The 25,155-nt window shown below is 36.7% G+C and overlaps 1 protein-coding gene across 4 annotated transcripts in view; it reads right to left on the bottom strand.

Moving 5' to 3' along the window:
* MCC (MCC regulator of WNT signaling pathway) overlaps positions 1–25,155 on the bottom strand; it is a 278,091-nt gene that overhangs the window by 103,381 nt on the left and 149,555 nt on the right. For all 4 annotated transcript variants that reach the window (XM_043977529.1, XM_043977531.1, XM_043977532.1 and 1 more), the window contains exon 4: positions 21,914–22,053. In XM_043977529.1, the coding sequence (XP_043833464.1) occupies positions 21,914–22,053 (140 nt within the window). The remainder of the gene's footprint in view (positions 1–21,913; positions 22,054–25,155) is intronic.

Raw genomic sequence — 25,155 nt, 5'->3', positions numbered from 1 at the left:
AACAAAAAACTATTCACTAGATTTACAAAATTCTAAAGGTTTTTTCAGAATTCTGTTTTTTATGAGATTAATGACTAGTCTTTGCTAATTCTATTTAGCAAAGTTAGAAAAACAATCCTGCAGATTAATAGCACCTACCTCCCAGGGTTATTGTGAGGTTCAATCAATCAATCAATCAATCAAAAATAAATATCTGTGCTAAGCATTATGTAAATGCTTATTAACTATTTTACTGCAATAAAGTCCACTTTCTTTTATTTATTTATTTTTCTGTTTAGAATTTTATTTTCCAAGTTACATGTAAAAACAAATTTTTGACATCGATTTTTAAAAAACTTTGTGTTCCAACTTCTCTTCCTTCCTCCCTTCCCACCCCCCAACCCCCAAGAACTCAAGCAATTCAATAAAAGTTATACATGAGTAGTCATGGAAAACATCTCCATATTAGCCTGGTAGGGAGAGAAAACATAAAAATTGCTTGATTTCATAGGGAGAGTAGAGGAGGGAGGGAGGGAGGGAGGGAAGAAGAAAAATTTAGAACACAGAATTAGCTCAAAGACCTTAATCTCATCAGAGTGGGATCAAGGAGGGAATAACATACACACCCAACTGGGAGGAGTAATACATTTAACCCTACAGGAAAGTAGGAGGGAAAGAGGATAAGGAGGGAAGGGTGAAAGATGGGAGGGCAGAGCAGGGGAGGGGGCAGTCAAAAGCAAAACACTTTTGAGGAGGAATAGGGTAAAAGAAGATAGAAAATACAGTAATTATCACAGGAAAGGAATAGGATAGAGGAAAATAGTTATGATGATTGACTATAATAAAGTCTACTTTAAAGCAGGCACAAGAAAGCCCTCCCTACTGTGTGAGGTTATGTTATTATAGTACCTCAAATAATGATAATGTGACATGTTGATTTAGATTATGGATATTTGCAAAACCTAATTTATCTACAAATAGTATGTTTGTGATGATACAATTGCTCCTCTAAATGCATCTCTCAGCACCAGGGACAACCACAGTCCCTGAATCCTATTTCAGTATTTCCAGGCTATGAAAGTTAGAGTGAGAGGCTGACTTTTCAGTTTCACTGTTTAAAGACAAAATAGTAAAAAAGGAGAACAAACATTAAATGTTAGAAAGAAAACCAAAAGAGAAAGGTAAAAGAGGCATGCAAGGAAGAGTTTTTATAATGGAAGGAAAAATGGGGAGAGGGTAGCAAGCAATGTTCTCATCAGAATTGGTTCTAAGAAGGAAGAATATGAATAAATATTCATTTGTGAATAAAAATGTAACTTACCCAATAGGGAAAAAGAAAAGAAGGTGTTATAGGGCCTAGCACCTCAGAAGTTCTCTGGGGTACAACACAGAATCTTCTCTTTGAGAAACTAAACCAAAGGACAGACACACCTAAAGAGATAAATGGAATCAGATGGAGACTGAGCTAGCTCTGGGACCACCACCCTTCATTCTATTCTTCACCAGCCCTGGGGAGATAAGATTAGGTGTGGCTGCTGCCTTTGTGGCTGGAGGAGGAGAGAGAGATGGCTTGAGAGATCTGTAGCCACCCAATTCCCCAATTCCCCCAGCCAGCACCAGTGGGGGATGGTCCTCCCTCAATAGGGGAACTTTCCACAGTCAGATGATCATGTCATGGACCTCTATAAAAGAATCTCCCTGTCTCCTGCTCAAGGAGATTGGTATCTCAGAGCCACGCTCTGTGCCATGCCTTCTCCCCATGAGAAACAGTCCAAGGATTTCTCTCTTGGTTTCCCTTCCTCAGCCCCTAAATAAACTATTATCTTATTCTACTGGATTTGTGTGTAAAAGGGTGTAATTCTTTAAAGTGGAATTCCTAAGCACCCTTACCTCAAACCCCCTACCCTATTTCCCCACAACAAAGGTGATGAGAGAAATGAGGGGATTGTAAAGGGGAGTGCAGATTAAGGGAAGCAGTGGCCAGAAGCAAAATAGACTTTTGAGAAAGGACAGGATAAAAAGAGAGAGGAAAAGATAGAAGATGGAGGGAAATATACAGTAATCGTAACAGTGAACGTGAATGGGATGAGAGAAGTAGATAGCAGAATGGATTAGAAACCTAAATCCAACAATATTTTGTTTACGGGAGACATACTTGAAACAGAAAGAGACAAAATTAAAATAAAGGGCTGGAGCAGAAACTACTATGCTTTATCTGAAGTTAAAAAAAAAAGGCAGGGGTAGCAATCATGATCTCAGATAAAGCAAAAGCAAAAATAAACCGAATTAAAAGAGATAAAAGAAACTATATTTTCCTAAAAGGTACCATAGACAATGCAGTAATGTCAAAATTTTTTACAGCAAGTTTCTCTGATAAATGCCTTATTTTTCAAACATATACAGGGTATAAAAATCAATCCAATTTATATAAAAAGAGCCATTTCCCAATTGAGAAATGGTCAAATCACTATTGATTACAAAAATGAAAATTAAAATAACTCTGAGATATACTATCTCACGCTTTGCAGAAATAACAAATACTGAAATAGATGAGGGGAAAATAGAAAAACTAATGAATTGTTAGTGGAGTAATCAACTGGTCCAGCCATTCTGGGAGAATAATTTGAAACAATCTCCAAAGAAATATAAAATTCTACATACCCTTTGACCCAGAAATATGACTACTAGGTCTGTACAAAATTATTTAAAGCAGCTCTTTTTGTGGTGGTGTAACGATTGGAATAACGCCACCTGCTGGATACTAACTGTAGAAGAGTTCTGCCCATGAAGCGAAGGTCTTTGAGGGCAAGACCAGGAGTCTTTGGTATCAGGAAGTGACGCGGACTAGTGGGAGGAGGAAGGAGGAGACGGAGGCGCTTTTTTCCTGAGGACGCTGGCGGAGAAGGGAGCTAGAAATGTGCTCTCCCTTTAATAGATAGGAATCTAGGCCTTTCTCTCTCTCTTTACCAAATTCTTATTCTCCTTAATAAATGCTTAAAAACCTAACTCTTGCTAAAGCTTATAATTTATTGGCGACCACTCATTAGATATTTTAGACAGTTTAGCTAGAATTTTAGCCCTTAACAGATGGCTGACCACGAAGAGGAAAGCTAACCCTCAGTCTTCTGATCTTCTGGTTGGGTAAGAAATTTCCCCTCCCTCTCCCTTTAACTGCTAAATACTGGCATACTGGCTGTGTTTTTCCTTTGAATTTTTTCGAATGGACCTTTTAAACTCCCTAATTACCCTATTTTTGATTTTAGTCTGTTTAACCAGACAAATGGGAGATAAGATCATGTTAATGCTTTGTTTTTGTGGATTTTCTATTTTTCTTTTTATTTTTGTTAAAAGAGCCAGCAACTTACTCACACAAGGAAATATCTCTCCCTCTCCCAACCATGCTTTTTCAGAGAAACCTGAAGAGATTCCCGCAGCTTTTCCCAGTTCTAACACTAATTGTTGCTTTAATTTTGCATGCCTGGAGGCAATGACCCACCCTCTAGAAGCTTTTAATCCCCTAGCACCTGGAGGCAAAGTGGGGGAAGAGGAATCCAGGCCTGAGTTCAAAATCAAGTCTGATTCAAATTGCTCTGGTCCCTCCCCTCCTCTCCAGACCCCACCCTCTACTCCTTCTATGGCCAAGCCCATAGCTTCCCCTGCCTGGGAAGTCCAGAGATCTGATGCGCATGCTCAACTTTTTCTACCTGCATTTGCAGCTTCAGGCTCAGCCCTTCCCCGGCCTGGCTGTGCTTTTGAGACAATCTTAGAAAACTCTTTAAATTCCAGATATGCTCGTTTTGTTCATAATTTTGCTAACCTGCTTTTGTCTTTAATTAGTAATCTTATAAAGCATTTGTATGGTGAAAAGCCCGACAGACAATATAGAGGGGTTAAAGAAGAAAAACTTAAGCTGAATAAGAATGACAATCAACATAGTTCAAGACTCTGCTTCTTTTGCCATGGAAGGGTATATATTTTACAGAAATGTAGAAGTAAGCAGCAAGGTATTGATATGAGTATTGGGGATTTTAGATATCGGAATCAAAAGTGTTCTAAATTCACTCAGATTATTAATAGTATCAGTTCAGAGGTTACATAGGATTTCTATACTATTACATATACATTTTGAAATTAATGGTATGGGTTTATTTTCATAGAGATTTTAATGCTTTTGAGATTGTGTCTTATACTTAGTTTCTAAAACAAGGAGAATATTTGTAAAAGCTTTTTATAGTCATGTGATCAAGTTTATATTTTATAATACTCTTATTGATATTAAGTTCATATTCATTTAGATTTCCTTAGTTTGAATTTCACTGTATTTTATTGTTCCATGTGTATTTTCTTCTATTCATTTGTCTATCTAATTTTGAAACATTGCAAGATGGTTTTGATTTTATTATACAATGTTAATTCTAGGAGTATTGTGCTCCCATATTCTGAGTTATTTGTTTTTGTTATTTTTTTTTCTCAACTGATTATTTGATCAAACTCTTTAAAGCATTTCCTTGGCAAATTGGTTGCCATGGCAAGTGTAAATTGATTCTAGAAGTATTATTTTTGATAAGCATATTCCCCAAAAAAAAAAAAAAAAAAAAAAAGAGGGGAACATTTGTAAAAGTTTTCTATTTTCAAAAAAAAAAAGTTCTTTGAGATTGTGTTGTGCTTTAACTTGTATTCAAATATGTTCTGATTTTTCACAAAAGTAATTGTATACTAAGTAAAAAAAAAGGGGTATTATTTGAAATTGTTGCATAATTATATATTGTGTTCTGAATCAAGATGTATTCACATTTTTTGCAATCATTTATTATCCTCAATTTTTAAATCCATATGAGACTTGGATTATGGGAACTTATCATTTAAGACACTAATTGCCTTTATTCTGAGTTATCAGATGCCAGTTGGCCAAGATGCCATCCAATCACAAGAGGAATACATGCAAGAGCAGACACTGAACTGTCACATGAGGGGAGACATGCATGAAGTCAAGGTATGGCCGAGGGAACGGCTTTTGACTAATGTTGAGGTTGGATTCTCTTGGTTTAATATTTTATTTTATTTTTCCCCACAATATTGTACAGATGGCTGGAAGTATTCATCCCACCCATCTCACTTCTACACCTGGCTTCTATGCTCCCTCCTATATGCCTGATGCCATGGACATCTCAAATCCCATGCATCTGATTAAGTCTGACTCAGTTTCCTCCAATATGTTCGGTGGCATGGACATATATTCCATCCACCTATTTTAAGCCTGGCATACTGTATGGGCAGTACATTTTCCTCAAGTGTGGGAATGCTCATATCCCATCATTTCTCTGTTCTTTTATGGTAACCCCCATAATTATCTCAGGTGTCATGATAAATACAGTGTTGAATTTGGCCTTAACACCTGTTACCAATTATATTAGATTTTAAAATTTCTCATAATGGCATGAGGATAATTAGGCAGATGATGCAAAAAGTGATGAAACAAAGACAAAAATTATTTTTAAAAATTAATATCACAGCAATTGTCTTCTCAATTACTCTCCATAAGGGGGGACTATAATAATAATATAATTTTAAAGAATGGTTCAATTTTTGTTTTATTATATGTTTCATGTGTAACAACTAAGATTCTGAATTCCCTTAGACATGTTTTTGAGAACTTTCATTGTTTGATTTGATTATTGACAAAGCTATTTTAAAGTTGTGTCAAGCTCAATTTTGTAGGAAATTTTCCTGGCTGATTACCAGCATCCACACATCAACCCCTGAAAAGACTTCCATTCCACGACTACACCTAGAGGACATCTGAGAAAAGACTTTCAGAGACTTTAAATGAACAGTTTTGTTTTGTTTTTTCTCTTTTCTTTTTCGGTTATAATATACACCATCTGTAATATGTACTCTCTGCAGAGGCCCTCCCTTTGCAAGACCAATGTCAAAGCGTCGGTTCATGAGGACAAAAAAAAAAATCGCCCCTCTGGACAAAACTTTCCTCTCTTCCTTTTCTATATTGTTGTTCACATATTATTAGTTAGCAATAGTTATTATATTCTTTTTACTGTTCCGTCAAGGAAACATTTTGTTTCTTGAGGAACAACAGGGGGGACTGTAACGATTGGAATAACGCCACCTGCTGGATACTAACTGTAGAAGAGTTCTGCCCATGAAGCGAAGGTCTTTGAGGGCAAGACCAGGAGTCTTTGGTATCAGGAAGTGACGCGGACTAGTGGGAGGAGGAAGGAGGAGACGGAGGCGCTTTTTTCCTGAGGATGCTGGCGGAGAAGGGAGCTAGAAATGTGCTCTCCCTTTAATAGATAGGAATCTAGGCCTTTCTCTCTCTCTTTACCAAATTCTTATTCTCCTTAATAAATGCTTAAAAACCTAACTCTTGCTAAAGCTTATAATTTATTGGCGACCACTCATTAGATATTTTAGACAGTTTAGCTAGAATTTTACCCCTTAACAGTGGCAAAGAATTAGGAATCAAGGAGATGTCCATCAACTGAGGAATGGCAGAACAAGTTGTAGCATATTATTGTAATAAAGTACTACTGTGGTACAAGAAATGAAAAGGAGGGTGCTTTCAGAAAACCATGGCAAGACTGATGAACTGATGCAAAGTAAAGTGAGAACAATGTTGGAACTATGATCAACTGTGAAAGATGTGGCTATTCTGATCAATATAATAAACTAAGACATTTCTAAGACTCATGATGAAAAAAATGTTATCCACCTTCAGAGAGAGAACTTAAGAACCCTGAGTGCAAATAGAAGTATAATTTTCTCACTTTCTTTTGGAAATATGGCTAAAATGGAAATGTTTTATATGACTTCACATGTATACTTCACATGTTTGCCTTCTCAGTGGGTGGGAGAGGGAGTGCAAAAGAAGGAGAGAAGTTGGAGCTCAAAATTCATAAAGAAAAGAATGTTAAAAACAGATAATAGGGGCAGCTAGGTGGTGCAGTGGATAGAGCATCAGCCCTGGATTCAGGAGTACCTGAGTTCAAATCTGGCCTCAGACACTTAACACTTACTAGCTGTGTGACCCTGGGCAAGTCACTTAACCCCAACTGCCCTGCAAAAACAAAACAAAACAAAAAAAAACCAGATAATAAAAAATTTAAAATATAGGGAAAAAAGAAAAGTAACACTCAGGACTTTTATGAACTGCTACAGAGTAAGATAAAGAAGAGGAAAATAATATATGTGATTATCCCAACAATGAGTAATAATGACTAATATTGGCCTCAGAGAAGAAATAAAGAAACAATCCTCTTTTAAATAGGGAATTAGAGCTCTAAAAGTGGAGAATACTCAAAATATATTCAGCTATAGTCACTACAATTGGTCATGGTGTAAATAGTGGTGGTTGTAATGTACATTCAGAAATAATGTAAAAATCAATAAAGGCATTTAAAAATTAAAAATCAAAATAAAAGCAATTTTTGGCTTTAGCATTTCTTAATATCGCATTCATACCAATGACCATTTATGAAAAAGAAGAAAAAAGAACTTCAAATCATGATTCTTTCAATTAGTTTCACTGAACTTTCACTTCAGACAGTTTTATTTGCTTTGTTTCCAAATACATACTAAGCACTAGTATATATGAACAGCTTTGAAACACAGCTAATTCAAGTTACCCAAAGATGCAGAATGACAAAGTATCATTTTATTTGTATGTTTGTTTGTTTTTTCTGCTTAGTATTTTATTTTCCAAAATATATGTAAAAACAAATATTGACATCAATTTTTAAAAAACTTTGTGTTCAGGACAGCTAGGTGGCGCAGTGGATAAAGCACTGGCCCTGGATTCAGGAGTACCTGAGTTCAAATCGGGCCTCAGACACTTGACACACTAGCTGTGTGACCCTGGGCAAGTCACTTAACCCCCATTGCCCCCCCCCCAAAAAAACCAAAAACCAAAAACAAACAACAAAAAAAAACTTTGTGTTGCAACTTCTTTTCCTCCCTCCCTTCCCACCCCCACTTCCAAGAACTCAAGCAATTCAATATGTTATACATGAGTAAACATGGGAAACATCCCCATATTAGATAGGTTGTGAGAGAAAACAGACAAAAAACAAAACTTCAGATTAAGGAATTGTCAAAAAAAAAAAATGTGTTTCAATCTCATCAGTTCTTTCTCTGTAGATGGATTGCAATTTTCTTTCTTTCTTTTTTTGTGGGGCAATGAGGGTTAAGTGACTTGCCCAGGGTCACACAGTTAGTGTCAAGTATCTGAGGCTGGATTTGAACTCAGGTCCTCCTGAATCCAGGGCCGGTGCCTTATCCACTGCGTCACCTAGCTGCCCCCTGGATCGCAATTTTCATAAGTCCTTCAGGGTTATATTGGATCATTGCCTTGCTGAAAATAACCACATGCTTCCCAGCAGATCATCCTATACTATTGCTGTTATTTTGTACGCAGTACATTTCACTCTGCTTCAGTTCATGTAAGTGTTTCCAGGTTTTTCTGATAGCATCCTGTTCATTATAGCTTTTATATAGTACCTTAAACTTGACAAAGAATTTTCTTCACAATAGCCCAGCAATATATGGTTATTTATAAAGCAGGAGGAACTGAGGGAATAAGTACTTATAAGTCTTTGTGCTAAATGCTTTACAATTATTATTTCAGTCGATCCCCACAACCTGTTTATTCTTTCTCATTTTATAGTTGAGAAAACTGAAGTAAAGAGTGGTTACTTGATTTGTCTAGGGTCAAAAAGAAGTGTCTGAAGCCAAATGTTAACTTGGATCTTCTGTGCCTGACTCCAGATTTGTTATTGTTGAGTAGTTTCAGTCATGCCTAAACTTTTGTGACCCCATTTTGGGTTTTCTTGGCAAAGATACTAGAGTAATTTAACATTTCTGTCTTCAGCTGATTTTACAGTTGAGGAAACTGGGGCAAAAAGAATTAAATGACAAGTCTAGAGTCACACAGTTTCTGAAACCAGATTTGACCTCAGGTCTTCCTGACTTCTGGGCCAGAGCTCAATCCACTAAGTCACCTCAAGCATTTTCCTCATTATTCCATTGAAAATTGGGGTCAATTATTGGATGCAACAGTTAATATATTTTACAATCTATGGATGAGCTTTTGGGAAAAGTTATTTTGATTACATGGACAGTACCAATCATTAGCATCATGTAAAGATTATTTAGTACATATCAGATATCCATTCTGAAGATCAACACAATGGTGTTTTTTTTTTAATTAAATAATGTTTTATGATTTTGGAAAATCTCTGGAAGCCCTTATTCCTCAGATAATATTTCCATAATAAAGCTTTCAGGTAGGTTGATGTCAGGCAGAGCATATTATATATGCTCTCAAAGCTCGACCCTGTCTCATATTTCTTAGATAAGTGTTTGGCATCCACAACATAAAGATAACACATACACACATGTCTGTATATGTGGATCTAAGGCCTAAAGCCATTAACTGATAGATCAGAGGACATCAACAAACAGATCTCAAAAGAATTATGTAAGAACTGATTACAATTTGGGGACCCCATCTTTGGCTAAAACTAGAAAGCCTCGGATGTGCCCCGAATGGCTCCCTCCGCCAAGCAGGGATATGCATGGAAAACCTGAGCACTGGCTCGCTCCACCAAGCAGGGGTACACAAGGAAACCCTGTGCCCCAGCTGGCCTTGGGCACCGCCCCTAGGGGTACCAAGGAATTAGCTTGGGGTGTGTGGGTGGTCAGCCCGGGTTTCCTGTGAGAGAAGGGTTTTTTTATTCTGGAGGATGAGATGAGAAGGAGAAGAAGGGAGGAAGAGATGAGAAGAAGGGAGAGAGAGAGAGAAGAGTTCATGGCAGCAGGCGAGAGAGTTAAATGTGGATGTTCAGGGGATAGAGAAAGTTAAGTGAAGCAGCTGAGTCCAGTGGGTGAATTTACAGGTCATATTTCCTGCTTTTCTTTGTCCTTATTTCTACATTTGTTCCACATCAATAAGCCGGGTCTTTTTGTTTATTTTTTAAAAGAGGCTTTTTAATCTCCTTCCTTATCAGTCTGGGAGAAACAACTGGGGAGGAGGCAGTGTGGAAGAGAGGGGAGGCTTGGGACCTAGAGTTCCCCTATTGTTTTCTGAGTCCCAATATTGTAGCCAGCCTTCCAATTAATTAATCCCATATTAAATTTGGCCCTTACAGATTGGTGGCCCATACGGGTCTTAACAAACCTGGGGGATCTTTGTAACCCCCCCCTTTACATTTGTAAACTATTAAGAACCATATGAAAGAATGTTCCAAATCCCTAGAAATAAGTGTGTCATTTAAAATATTTGGTTTAGCTAGGTGGCAAAATGGATAAAGCACTAGCCCTGGATTCAGGAAAACCTTAGTCTGGCCTCAGACACTTGACACTTACTAGCCATGTGGTCATGGGCAAGTCACTTAACCCTTATTGCCCCACAAAAAAAACCCAAAACAATAAAATATTGAGGGGCTACAATGTTTGTCTAAATTATTGGGGAACTAGGCTGGGGTTTACTAAAATATTGCTACTTATTAATTAATGGCTAATGGACCCATTTAGGTAGTAAGCATTTATTATTAATTAAGATCACATATTACTTAAGTATTGAACACATGTCTGACTGACTTCCCCACTAGTTACATACCCAGCACATTTTCCCAAGAAGGAGAGGAGAGGGTGTGTGGCTTGTTCAAGAAGATCTCTGGAATAAGAGAGAGAAAGGCTCTTGCTGTCTGGTTCCTTTCCTCCTTAGATAGAGGTGGCTTTTACATACCACTCAAAGCTAATTGGCTAGAATCATTCAATTGCATTGGTTGATGTGGCCTGAGGGTGGTCCATGTTAAATGAGCTGTACCCTGCAGACATGAGGGTATTGTGTAAAGACCTCTCTAGATAGGTGTAGTTTTAATCTCCATTTCTATTGATCTACCCAGGGGCTCCTGGCTGGTCCTAAAAGGAATTAGCTAATTCAGAAATAAACAATGACTTGAAAAAAACTAAAGTAAAGCCACAAAGAAAAAAATGAAAATTTAATGGATCTCAGGCCCAAAAAGAACTATAGAAGAACTCAAAAAAGATTTGAAAATCAAGTAAGACAAATAGAGAAAAAAATTGGGAAAAGAAATAAGAATGAGACAAGAGAATCATGAAAAAAGAGTCAACATTTAGGGGAAGGGGAGGAGAAGGGGAGGAGAAGGGGAGGGGAGGGGAGGGGAGGGGAGGGGAGGGGAGGGGAGGGGAGGGGAGGGGAGGGAAGGGAAGGGAAGGGAAGGGGAGGGGAGGGAAGGGAAGGGAAGGGAAGGGAAGGGAAGGGAAGGGAAGGGAAGGGAAGGGAAGGGAAGGGAAGGGAAGGGAAGGGAAGGGAAGGGAAGGGAAGGGAAGGGAAGGGAAGGGAAGGGAAGGGAAGGGAAGGGAAGGGAAGGGAAGGGAAGGGAAGGGAAGGGAAGGGAAGGGAAGGGAAGGGAAGGGAAGGGAAGGGAAGGAGGAAAAAGTGTACAAAAATTCCCTGAAAAAAACAACTCCTTAAAAAGTAGAATTGGTCAAATGGAAAAGGAGGTACTAAAGTTCACTGAATTGCTTAAAATTAATTAGAATTTGTCAAATGGAAGTTAATAATTAAATAAAACATCAAAAAACAATAAAACAAAAATCAAAAGAATGAAAAAATAAAAGAAAATATATAATTTCTAATTGAAAAAAGAACTGACATGGAAAAATTCAGGAAAAATAACTTAAGAATTACTGGATTACTTGAAAGTCATGATCAAAGAAAGGGCCTAGATATTATCTTTCTTTCTTTTGCCTTTTTTCTTTTTTTTTTTGGGGGGGGGATCAGAGTTAAGTGACTTGCTCAGGGTCACACAGATAGTAAGTGTCAAGTATCTGAGGCCAGATTTGAACTGAGGTCCTCCTGAATCCAGGGCTGGTGCTTTATCCACTGTGTGACCTAGTTGCCTCCCCTAGACATTATCTTTTAAGAAATTTTCAAGGAAAACTTCCCTGATATCCTAGACACAGAGGGCAAAATAGAAATTAAAAGAATCCATGAATCAGCATGTGAAAGAGATCTGAAAAATTAAAACTCCCAGAAATATCAGCCTAATTCTAGAACTTCCAAATCAAGGAGAAAATAACATAAGCATCTGGAAAGGAAAAATTCAAATTCAAAACACTGATAAGATTACATAGCATTTAGCAGATTCTAAATTAAGGAACCAAAAGGCTTGGAATATTATATTCTAGAATAAAAAGGGGAAAAGATTAAAAATGAGAATCACCTACTCAGCAAACTGAGTATAATCCTTCAGGAGTAAAAAATAGACATTTAATGAAATAGGTGACTTTTAAGCATTCCTAATTAAAAGATCAGAATTACATAAACAATTTGATCTTCAAATGCAAGCCTCAAGAGTAACAAAAAATGAGAAATAAGGCAGAGAAAACATAAGAGATTCAATAAGAAAATATTTGTAACTCTTAAGAACTTTAACAATATTGGGCAATAAGGAAGAGTATACATGGACAGAGAGCATGAATGTGAGTTGATTATGATGGGATGATATCCAAAAAAATCAAAATTAAGGGGAGAGAAAGATTACATTAGGAGAAGGAAGAAGACGGAAAGAGAATGGGGTAAATTGTCTCACATAAAAGAGGTGTGAGAGAATTATTACAGTGAAGGAAAATGTTGTGCATGTGAACACCACCTGAATCTTACAATCATTAGAACTGGTTCTGATACACACTGAGGTGGATATAGAAACCTATTTTACCCTATAAAGAAGTAAAAAGGGATGTGGGAAATAGAATGTGGAAGGGAGAAATGATAAAAGTGAGGGCATAATGAAGAAGGCAATGATCAGAAGTAAAGTTCTGAGAGAAAGGGTTGGGGGGGTAATAGAGAAAGGGGAATAAATGAGCAAAAAATAGCATGGAGGAAATAAAATGTTAGTTAGATACTAAATTAGTTAGTTATATATGATGAACTAAAAATATAAAACTGAAGTGGATAGAAAAATCGATTAAAAATCAAAACCCTACAATATGTTTCTAAGAAATACATTTTTGTTGGTGTAATTTTTTAAAATAATTAAACATTTTTATTTATAGTTTTCGGTTCCAATTTATATCCCTCTTTCCCTCCCTCCCCTCCCACCTCCCTGAGGTGCCAAAAAATCACATATGGGTTATACATGTATGATTATGTAAACCATTACCATATTTGACATTTTGAACAGGGGATTAGCATCTCAGCTTTCCCATATCCCTTCCAACATCCAATATTTTCTCTTTTTGTTATATTTGACACTCTTATAGGTGGGAGGTGATATCTCAGAGTTCTTTTAATCTGCATTTCTCTGATCAATAGTGATCAAGAGCATTTCTTCATATGATTATAAATAGCTTTTATTTCTTCATCTGAAAACTGGCTGTTCATATCCTTTGACCACGTATAAATTGGGGAATGACTTGTACTTTTATAAATTTGACTCAGTTTTTTATATATTTGAGAAATGAGGCCTTTACCAGAGATATTTGTGTCAAAAATTCTTTCCCCGTTCTCTGCTTCTCTTGTCATCTTGGTTACATTAGTTTTGTTTGCACAAAACCTTTTCAATTTTATATAATCAAAATTATTTATTTTATTTTAAATTTTATTCTCTAAATCTTTGGTCATAAATTATTCCCCTGCCCATAAATCTGACAGATAAACAATTTCATAATATTCCCTTAATTTGCTTATGGTATCATACTTAATGTGCAAGTCATGTAACCATTTTGTCCTTATTTTAGTATATCGTATGAGATGTTGCTCTATACCTACTTTCTGCCATACTGTTTTCCAGTTTTCTCAGCAGTTTTTGTCAAATAATGAGTTTTTGTTCCAAATGCTTGGATTTTGGGGTTTATCATATACGATATTACTATAGTCATTTACTATAGTGTAATTTCCATCTATTCTATTCCACTGATCTACCTCTCTATTTCTTGGCCACTACCAGATTGTTTTGATAATTATTGCTTTATAAACACAGTTTGAGATCTGGTACTGCTAGACCACCTTTCATTTTTTTCATTGATTACCATCATATCCTCGAACAATTGTTTTCCAGATGAATTTTGTTATTATTTTTTCTAGCTCCATAAAATATTTTTTGATAGTTTGGTATAGCACTAATTAAATAAATTAACTTACCTAGGATTGTCATTTTTATTATATTGGCTCTGCCTACCCATCAGCAATTAATATTTTTCCAACTGTTTAGTTCTGACTTTATTTTGTGAAAAGTTTTTTGTAGCTTTGCTCATATACTTGCTGTGTTTGTCTTGGGAGGTAGATGCCCAAATATTTTATATTGGCCACAGTTATTTATTTTACTTTTTTTGTTGTTTTTGGTGAGGCAATTGGGGTTAAGTGACTTGCCCAGGGTCACACAACTAGTGTCAATTGTCTGAGGTCAGATTTGAACTCAAGTCCTCCTAAATCCAGGGCTGGTGCTCTATCCACTGCACCACCTAGCTACCCTGGCCACAGTTATTTTAAATGGAATTTTTCTATCTGTTGTTGCTGGACTTTATTGGTAATATATAGAAATGCTGATGATTTATATGGTTTTATTTTGTATCCTGAAACTTTGCTAAAGTTGTTAATAATTTCAAGTAGCTTTTTAGTGGGTTCTCTAGTATTTTCCAAGTATAACATCATATCATCTGCAAAGAGTGATAGTTTTGTTTCCTCATTACCTATTCTAAATTCTTTCATTTATTTTTCTTCTTTTATTGTTATAGCTAACATTTCTAATACAACATTAAATAACAGAGGTGATAATGGCCATCCTTGCTTCACCCCTGACTGTACTGGGAAAGCTTTTAGGTTATCCCCATTACAGATAATGATTGCTGATGGTTTTAAATAAATAGTACTTACCATTTTAATGTAAGTTCCTTTTATTCCTATGCTCTCTCATGTTTTTAATAAAAATGGGTGCTGTATTTTGGTCAAAAGCCTTTTCTGCATCTCTTGAGATAATAATATAATTTCTGTTGCTTTTGTCATTGATATGGTCAATTATGCCGATAGTTTTCCTAATATTGAACCAGCCCAGCATTCCAGGTATAAATCCCACCTGGTCATAAGTGTATGATTCTTCTGATATATTACTGCAATCTTTTTGCTAGTATTTTATTTAAAATTGTTGCTTCAATATTCATTAGTGCAATTGGTCTGGAATTTTGTTTTTTTCTTTTTAATTAATTAGTTTGAAATTTTCCCCAAGAAATTTTCACATTGATCTCTAAAACTTTGTGTTCCAAATTTTCTTCTTCCCTCCCTCCCCAACCCCTCCCCCATTAAGAACTCAAGCAATTCAATGTAAGTTATACATGTGCAATCATGTAAAACATTTCCACATTAGTCAAGTTGTGAAAGAAAACAGACAAAAAAACTTTACAAAGAGGAACTAACAAAAGCAAATTATATTTCAATCTGTATTCAGCTACCATCAGTTCTTAGAGCACAATAGTGTTCCATCATAATATCATCTCACAGTTTGTTCAGCCTTTCACCAATTGATGGGCATCACCCAAATTTCGAATTCAGCTTCTTTTATTTTTATTTTTTAATCTCTTTTAGGATATCAACCTAGTAGTGGCATTGCTACATCAAATAGTATGCATGCTTTTATAGCCCCTTGGCCATAGTTCTGAATTGCTCTATAGAATGTTTGAATCAGTTTACAACTTTACCAAGATTGTATTAATGTCGCATTTCACCCATATCCCCCACAACATCATTTTCCTCTGCTATCCTATTATCTAATCCAATAGGTATGAGGTAGTATTCAGAATTATTTTGACCTGAATCTTTCTAATCAATACGAAATTGGAGGGCAGCTAGGTGGTACAGTGGATAAAGCATCTGCTCTGGATTCAGGAGGACCTGAGTTCAAATCCAGCCTCAGACACTTGAGACTTACTTGCTGTGTTAACTCTCATTGCCCCACATTAAAAAAAAAAATAGTGAATTAGAACATTTTTTTTTCATATGGCTACAGGTGGTTTTGATTATTTCTTCTGAAAACTTCATGTCTTTTGATCATCTATAAATTGGGAAATGGCTCTCATTTTAACAAATTTGACTCAGTTCTCTATGTGTTTGAGAACTGAGGCCTTTCAAACAAACTTGCTTCAATTTTTTTTCCCAGTTACTATTGCTAACCCTCTATCCTATTCTGCCTCCTTGACATTTACTCTATTTTCTATCTTCTTTCACTCCTCAAAAGGATTTTGCTTCAGACTGCTCCCTCCCCCAATTTGCCCTCCCTTACTGCCACCCTCTTATCCTGTTCCCCTCCCACTTTCCCACAGGGAAAGATATATTACTATACCCAGTTGAGTGTTTATGTTAATCCCTCTTTGAGCCAATTATAATGAGAGTTTAAGGCTCACTCACTTCCCCTCACCTCCCCCATCTTCCCCTCCACATACTTTTTCTTGTTTCATTTATGTGAGATATGTTACTCCATTCCACCTCTCCCTTTCCCTTTCTACCAGTGCATTCCTCTCCCACCTTAATTTTATTTTTTAAAGATATGAACAAGTTAGGTAGCACAGTGGACAAAGCACCAGCCCTGGACCCAGAAGGACCCAAACTGAAATCCAGCCTCAGACACCTGACATTCACCAACACAGGAGGGGGAGGGAGAGAGAACAAGGTATGGACAGAGCATGGACATTCTTCTTAACCAACAAGGAAATAGAAGAGGAGAAAGCTAAGAAAAAAGGGTCATAAGAGGAAACATTGGTCAGAAGAAAAAAAAACCTTCTGAGGGATGGAATTGTAACAATTGGAATGACGCCACCTGCTGGAGACTTACTGTAGAAAAGGTCCACCATGAGGTAAAGGTCTCTGAGGGCAAGACCATGTGTCTTTTCTTTGTCGTTTGCTTGTGGGAGGAAGAAGGGGGAGCCTGGCACTCTGACTCTTTCTCTTTCCTGAGGACTCTGGAGGAGAGCAGAGCTAGGAATGCTCTCTCCCTTTAATAGATAGAGGAATCTAGGTCTTTCTCTCTCTCTTTACAAAATTCTTATTCTCCTTAATAAATGCTTAAAAGTCTAACTCTTGCTAAAGCTTATAATTTATTGGTGACCACTCATTAGATATTTTAGACAGACTAGCTAGAATTTTAGCCTTAACAGGGTAAAAAAAGAGAAGCATAAGTATAAGATTGCATGAGTGCATTTACAAGTGAGCACACTAACTATCTTCACTTGCTTGAGCTCCCTAATTATCCAGGTAACCAAGAAGAGCTGTATGAGGATTGTCTATATTGACCAAGGAGCATAATTGCTAGACAATGCTTTACAAAGTAAACCTAACCAAAAAATAAGTAACTCTGAAGTCAACTCAGCATTGAAGCAGATCCTGAACTATGTGGTAGTGATGGTTTATGGACCTTGAAGAGACATCCCTATCTGACAGAAAGTTATGAGACTCTGAACATATCCCATTTATGATCTTTTTGTCTTCTGCAAGTCCCGTAATTTTGGTTATGGGACTCTCAGAAATATCTTGTTTTTGAGAGATCTCCTTATCAAGACATCTCACGATCAACCCTCCAAAGTTCCTTGCCTGGCTTTGTTTAAAAATGTTCATGAACCCACACAATCTATTATTACTTGATGTCCTTCCTATTCAGCATTGGCTGGATGGTACCAATGCAGCATGTTAAAATTTTTTTTTCTTCCCTGTTTAATAAAACTTCTCTCTAATTTCACAGGCATTGTATTTCTCTGGTTTGGGGATTTACATCTTGAGAACTGGTCTTCCCCTCTGGGGAAAGAGAGAACTAAATTCCCTCAAGAGAGTGTTTACAGGATGAACTCACCAAAAGTGGATAGCAAAATAGATTAGAAACCAGAATCCTACACTATGTTGTTTAATAGAAACACACTTGAAGCAAAAAAAAAACCAAACAAAACCCATACACAGAGTTAAAATAAGGAGTTGAAGCAGAATCTATTATGCTTCAGCTGAAGACAAAAAGGCAGGGGTAGCAATCATGATCTTACATAAAGAAAAAGCAAAAAAAATGGAGCAAATTAAAAGAAATAATCAGGGAAATTACATTTTGCTAAAAGGTATCATAGACAATGAAGTAACATCAACACTAAATATGTTGTTGTTTGTTCTTTGTTCTTGAAGAGGACCATGACACATGTAAAGACAGATGTAAACAACTGAAATATTAGTTGATCATCGGTAGGCAAAGCCTACAATATTGCCCAATTTACTTATTCAGAGTCATATCAAAACACCAAATAATTATTTTATAGAGCTAGAAAAAATAACAACATGCATCTGGAAGAACAACAGGTAAAGGATACTAAAGGAATCAATGAATAAAGTGAAGGAAAGTGGCTTAGAATGAGATTTCAAAGTATATTACAAAGTGATAATCATCAAAACAATCTGGTACCAGATAAGAAATAGAGTGGTGGATCAACAGAATAGATTAGATGCAGAAGTTAAAAGACTATGGTAGGGGCAGCTAGATGATGCAGTGGATAGAGCACCGGCCCTGGAGTCAAGAGGACTTGAGTTCAAATATGGCCTCAGACACTTAACACTTACTGGCTGTGTGACCCTGGGCAAGTCACTTAACCCCAATTGCCTCACAGAAAAAAAAAAAGACTATGGTAACCTAGAGTTTGATAAACCCAAAGATCCAAGCTATTGGGGCAAGAAGTCATTATTTGACAAAAATTGTTGAGAAAACTGGAAAGCAGAAACTATGTCTAAATCTATATCTCACAGATAAACTCAAAATGGGTACATGACTTAGACATAATGGGTGATAGCCTAAGGATAGTAGAGGAATATTGAGAAAAAATACCTACCAGATCTATAAATAAGGTAGGAGTACATGCTCAAAGAAGAGATAGAGAGGATCATGGTATTTAATATGGATAATTTTTATTATATTAAATTTAAAAGGTTTTGCACAAATAAAACCAATGCATCCAAAATTAGCAGAATTAGCCAAAAAGTAGAAAACTGGGGAATTTTTTAAAAAGTAAATATCTGCAATAAAGGTCTCATTTTTCAAGTATATAGAGAACTGAGCCAAATTTAAAAGACTAATAGTGACATTCTCCAATTCACAAGTGGTCAAAAGATATGAATAGGCAGTTTTCAGGAGAAGAAATCAAAGCTATGAATATCCTCATGAAAAAATGCTTTAACTCATTAGAGAAATGCAAATTAAAACAACTATGAGGTACCACCTCAGACTGGCTAACATGACAGAAAAGGAAAATGACAAATGCTGGAGGGGATGTGGAAAAACAGGTACACTGTGAACCTAATTGATCCAACCATTCTAGAGAACAATTTGGAACTTTGATCAAAGGGCTATAAAATTGTGCATACCCTTTGATCAAGAAATACTGCTACTAGCTCTGTACCCAGAGACATCAAATAAAAAGGAAAAGGACCTATATGTAAAAAACAAAAACAAAACATTTACATCAACTCTTTTTGTGATGGCAAAAGAATTAGAAATTGAGGGAATGTATCAATTGAGGAATGACTGAATAAGTTGTGGTATATGATTGTGATGGAATACTATTGCTTTTATCTCTTTTTGGAATTGTTTTGGATCATTAGAATGTTTCTTTTTTCTTTTCTTTTTTGTTTTTGCAGGGCAATTGGGGTTAAGTGACTTGCCCATGGTCACGCAGCTAGTAAGTGTTAAGTGTCTGAGGCCATACTTGAACTCAGGTGCTCCTGAATCCAGGGCTGGTGCTCTATTCACTGTGCCACCTAGCTGCCCCTGGATAATTATATTGTTGAGAAGAGTTAAGGCCTAGTAGTGGTATTGCTAGGTTAAAGAGTATGCATGGTTTTATGCACCTCTGGCCATAGTTCCAAATTGCTCTACAGAAAGGTTGAGCAAGTTTTCAACTCTACCAACAGTGCATTAATGTCTCATTTCCCCCATATCCCATAAAATATTTGTCATTTTCTTCTGCTGTTCTACTATCCAATCCAATAGGCATGAGGTAGTACCTTAGAATTGTTTTGACTTGCATCCTTCTAATCAAAAATAGTGACTTGGGGCAGCTAGGTGGCGCAGAGGATAGAGCACTGGCCCTGGATTCAGGAGTACCTGAGTTCAAATCTGGCCTCAGACACTTAATACTTACTAGCTGTGTGACTCTGGGCAAGTCACTTAACCCCAATTGCTTCCCTAAAAAAAAAGAAATAGTGACTTAAAGGATTTTTAAAAATAAGGCTACAGATATCTTTATTTAATCTGAAAACTATTCATATCTTTTGATCATTTATCAATTGGGAAATGGCTTTTCATAGTTATTATTGCTATTTGTACTTCCCTCCATCCTATTCCCTCCCCATACCATTTACTCTATTCTCCATCTCTTTTACCCAGTCCCTCCTCAAAAGTGTTTTGCTTCTGACCCCACCCCTTATTCCCTTCCTCTCCTACTTTGCTGCAGGATAAGATAGATTGCTATACCCAATTGAGTGTGTATGTTATTGATGAAATACTACTGTACCAGGCTCTTTGTAAATATAATTTTTTTTTAAAAGACAGCCTTGCCCTCAAGGAGCTGATAATTTAATGTGAGAAAACAATACACAAAAGGAAGCTGAAAAGATGATGGGAAAATTAAGCTTGTGGACATGATATTCTATGGAGTGTAAACAAAGTTGAAGTGTTGATGGAAAATGGAAAGTAACAACTTAGAGCATTGTTAACCTTCAATGAAAGAAGGTTTTTAGAGGAATTTATTGCTCTTCCCTCCAGCCCTCCAGTCAGAGGAGAAAGGAAACAAAAGAGTTGAGATGTTGAGTCTCAAAAGTTGGGTGAGGAGTTTTTGTTTTTGGTTTTTTGTGGGGCAATGAGGGTTAAGTGACTTGCCCAGGGTCACACAGCTAGTAAGTGTCAAGTGTCTGAGGCCAAAATTGAACCCAGGTCCTCCTGAAATATCCACTGCACCACCTAGCTGCCCTCTGGGTGATAAGTTTTAAGGTAACCAGCTTATCTTGTTCGGGGAGGATGAAGCAATAATGTACCACAGAAAGTGGTTTTTCATAGGATCCCTGTGAAGAGTGGCTACAAATGCACAGTAAACCAGAAAAATTGTAGACATGCAGGGAACACATATCACCAACTCACACCTTACATTGTAGGATCCTATCTTTATTCTTGTCTTAAAGTACTCATTCTGCTTTCCTGGGATGTCACAGTATCTTTGCTTGGTTTCCTGTGCCTGTTCCTTCCCACACCTCAAATGAACTCTTTAGCTGGACATTTGGGGTTTGTTATCTTTTGGGCTCAATGTCTCCTACTGGGTAAATGACTAAGTCTCAAGATGACATTGCCAATTAATAGAAAGAAAAATTTCCCCATCTTCCACTGCACTCTGGCAAGCCAATGGATAACCTCCCTATAATTTCAGTAAGTTGATTGAGAAACTTCTTCACACCTCTAAAAGGATTAAAGATATGCAAATGATTTCTAATATTTTCTTCAAACTGGACAAAGTCTGAAAGAACTGTTTATTAATGCCAATCTCATGTATTATTTGGAGTTTTATCTGCTCCTGTTCATTCACCTGAAGACACTATTCTTTGTACTCTAGGTTTAAATTCTCAGATCAGTATTTCCTCCACATAACATGTATTACATCTATAAAGACTAGAACTCTAGTCTTGTCGTAATAGGGGTAAGCATTACAAGTTAATTGATTTAGGAATGGAAGAAATGTTGGAGATCATTTTGTCTAATGCCCCTACTTTGCATCTTAGGAAATTTAGGCCCAGAAGTTAACTTGACCAAAGTCATACACATAGTGACAGAGGCAGAATTTAAACCCAGGTCCTTTAACTCCAAACCCATTGCTTCTTTGTTAAAAGACTCACCCATGTCAGCAGTAACCATGGTAGATTGATTCTCAGGAATGGAGACAGATGTTTGGTCTTGATCCAAGCTTTGAGAATCCTCATTTTCTTGTTGACTTTGACTGAGCTCTGATGGTAACTCTGAGTACTCATCTTCTTCCCTAAACAAAAAGAAGAGTCAGTAAGATATCCCACAATGGAAGGACTAGGATAAAGTCTCTAGAGGAAGGGTAAATGGCAAGAGAATATGATGCCGAAGGAACAAATGTGGTGATGACCTCTTTCCCAAGTAGTCACCTAGGAAAGATTCCTTTCTAACAAATAAATGCACATATTCTAGACAAAGGTGGTGGAAAAAGGACTCTTGTTAAGCCTACAAAAACAATGCTGGGCTATATATTTATTTATGGAATAAAATAGTGCACAAATTATTGAGTTTCAAATACTTTTTCCTTTGTAGTCTAAAGTTATAGCTACTGAATTATTCCAATTTAAGTGCTGCATACTAGCACCTTAGCACAGAAAGCACAGAACATGAGAGCAGGGACAGGACATGAGGAGCAGTTTCCCAATATTTCCTGCTAACAGGAGTTTTCTCTTAGAAGTGAAAGCAGAGGGGGCAGCTAGGTATGGTGCAGAGGATAGAGTGCTGACCCTGGATTCAGAAGGACCTGAGTTCAAATCTGGCCTCAGACACATGACCCTTACTAGCTGTGTGACCCTGGGCAAGTCACTTAACCCTCATTGCCCTGCCCTCCCTCCAAAAAAAAATGAAAAAAAAAAAGAAAAAAATATTTCGGGGGGCTACTAAGATGGTGCACTGAATAAAGCACTGGCCTTGGATTCAGGAGGACCCAAGTTCAAATCCAGCCTCAGACATTTGACACTTTAACCCTCATTGCCCCACCCCACCCCCACCCCCCCCCAAAAAAGAAAGAAGAGCGTAATTTGGCTAAGGAGCTAATGAAATGATAGAACCAATGGAAAGTTAGCTTCACATTTCAAACTCAACCAGATGTTGCAGGATTTATGTGGAGAAGTAATTCCAAGAAATACTCTACTAAATGCCCATCTATTGAGGAATGGCTAAACAAGCTGTGGTATATGATGGTGATAGAATATTATTTTGCTATAAGAAATGACAAGTAGGATGATTTCAGAAAGTGCCGGAAAGACTTGTATGAACTGATGTATAGTGAAGAGAACAGAACGAAGAGAACATTGTGCACAGAGATAGCAATATTGTTTGATGAAGAACTGTGAAAGACTTAACTATTTTCAACAATACAATGATCCAAGACAATCCCCTGATGAAACATATTATCTGCCTCCAAAGAAAGAACTGATATTGATGGAACAGAGACTAAAGCATGCTATTTTTCACTTTCTTTCATTTTTTCTTTTATTCAAGTTTTCATATACAGAATGACTAATATGGTAATGTTTTACATAATCGTACATGTATAACCTATATTTGATTGGTTACTGCCTCAAGGAGGTGGGAGAGGAGGGAGGGAAGAAGGGATAAAAGTTGGAACCCAAAACTATAAATAAAAAAAAAAATACTCGACTAAGTGTCCCCCAAGAGCTCTAGAAAAGAAAGGGAGAAGGTAGATAAAAGAAATAGTTTGAAAACATTAACCCTAAGATATATTAAGAGGGCTACTAATTTTCACTTGTATTCACAAATAAGGAGGAAAATCTTTAAGCTCATTTATGTTTCCTCTCTAAAATCTCTTTTTTCTCCCTCTTCTTCTCCCACCCTCTCTCTCATACATACACACACACTCACTCACTGACTCTGATCATATACATAACTAAGGGTTACTACAGTATAACTACAGTATCAGTGTTAAACCAATGATTCAGGAACACCTATAACCACTGAACACAGGTACAAATAAAGCAAAATTAAATCCTTCTGAATCATTCATAACACAACCTCCAAACAATATAAAATAGAAGGGTTGCAATTACGGGATATAAATATAAATAATGTTTCACAAATAAGTTAATCATTTAGGGATCTAACAATAAATATCTCAGGGCAAAAAGAAATTAACAACCGTTTACAGTGATTTTTGGTCAAAAGGAGACTTTTTTTTTAAGTTTTCTTTTATTTTTAAATTTTTGTTATCAACAACACTGTTTCCTTGCTAAATCCTTTGCAGGCTACTCTTAAGTAAACTCCTTTTCTTATATAGAGTCTCATTTTGTTCCAATTTCAAGCCTAACTCACCAGACTAAACCAAGTCATTCCTGGCTCAGAAGTTCAAAATCAGATAAAACAGGATTTAGAGAAAGAACTCCTCATTTTAAATGAGAAAAAACAAGACCAGAGAAGTAATATGATTTGTCCTATTTCATATCAATAGTTACAAAGCTGGAAGTCAAACATAAATCCTCCAAATCCCAAAACACTGATTTTCCTCTATACTATGATGTTTTGAAACACCAGTTAAATTCTGAGAGAGCAGTTCTTGTGATACCAAAAATTAAATGGATCAATGTGAATTATCTTTTTTTCCCCAGCTCTATGGGAGTTCTGATAACTGTTCTGATAAGGGTTTTTGTTGCCTCTTTTCATGCTCTTAAAGTTGGTTCACCAAAAACACAGTTCAATTTGAGAAGTGATCTTTTTAAACATAAAAGTCTCCTTGAGGAAGAAGGTTGATCTCATGTTAAATCTGCTCTGACAGAATTCTTCAAAATTGAATTCCAGGGCAGCTAGATGGTGCGGTGGATAAAGCACCAGCCTGGATTCAGGAGTACCTGAGTTCAAATCCAGCCTCAGACACTTGACACTTACTAGCTGTGTGACCCTGGGCAAGTCACTTAACCCCCATTGCCCCACCAAAAAAAAAAATTGAATTCCAGAGTTAGTTGAAGATATATTTCTCAATTTCTCTTTTTTACATGGATAAGAGATTCTCTTCTAAGATGACTGTTGTTAATTGTTCAAGGAGATGAATAATTAGTAATGAATATCTGATCACTATGAGGCATTCAGACGCATCAAGCACCATACATTTTTTTTTTTCAGCCAATGCTCTGGCAAAGAGAGATGCTCTGTCTTCCCCAAATGAACTGAAACAACCCCATCATGTGAATCAACAAATCTTCCTAGATCAGAATAATCCAAGTGTAATTAATTGCATACAGGTATGTCATAGTGCACAGGACATGAATGTGTGGGCCAAGGATCAATCTCTCATCAAGGTTCTGGAGGATAAAGTATGTATGGAGCTTTGTTGTATTCTTTG

Source organism: Dromiciops gliroides, chromosome 1 (assembly GCF_019393635.1).
Source record: "Dromiciops gliroides isolate mDroGli1 chromosome 1, mDroGli1.pri, whole genome shotgun sequence".
NCBI classification, from domain to species: Eukaryota; Metazoa; Chordata; class Mammalia; order Microbiotheria; family Microbiotheriidae; genus Dromiciops; species Dromiciops gliroides.
This window is presented reverse-complemented; position numbering and strand designations above follow the sequence as displayed.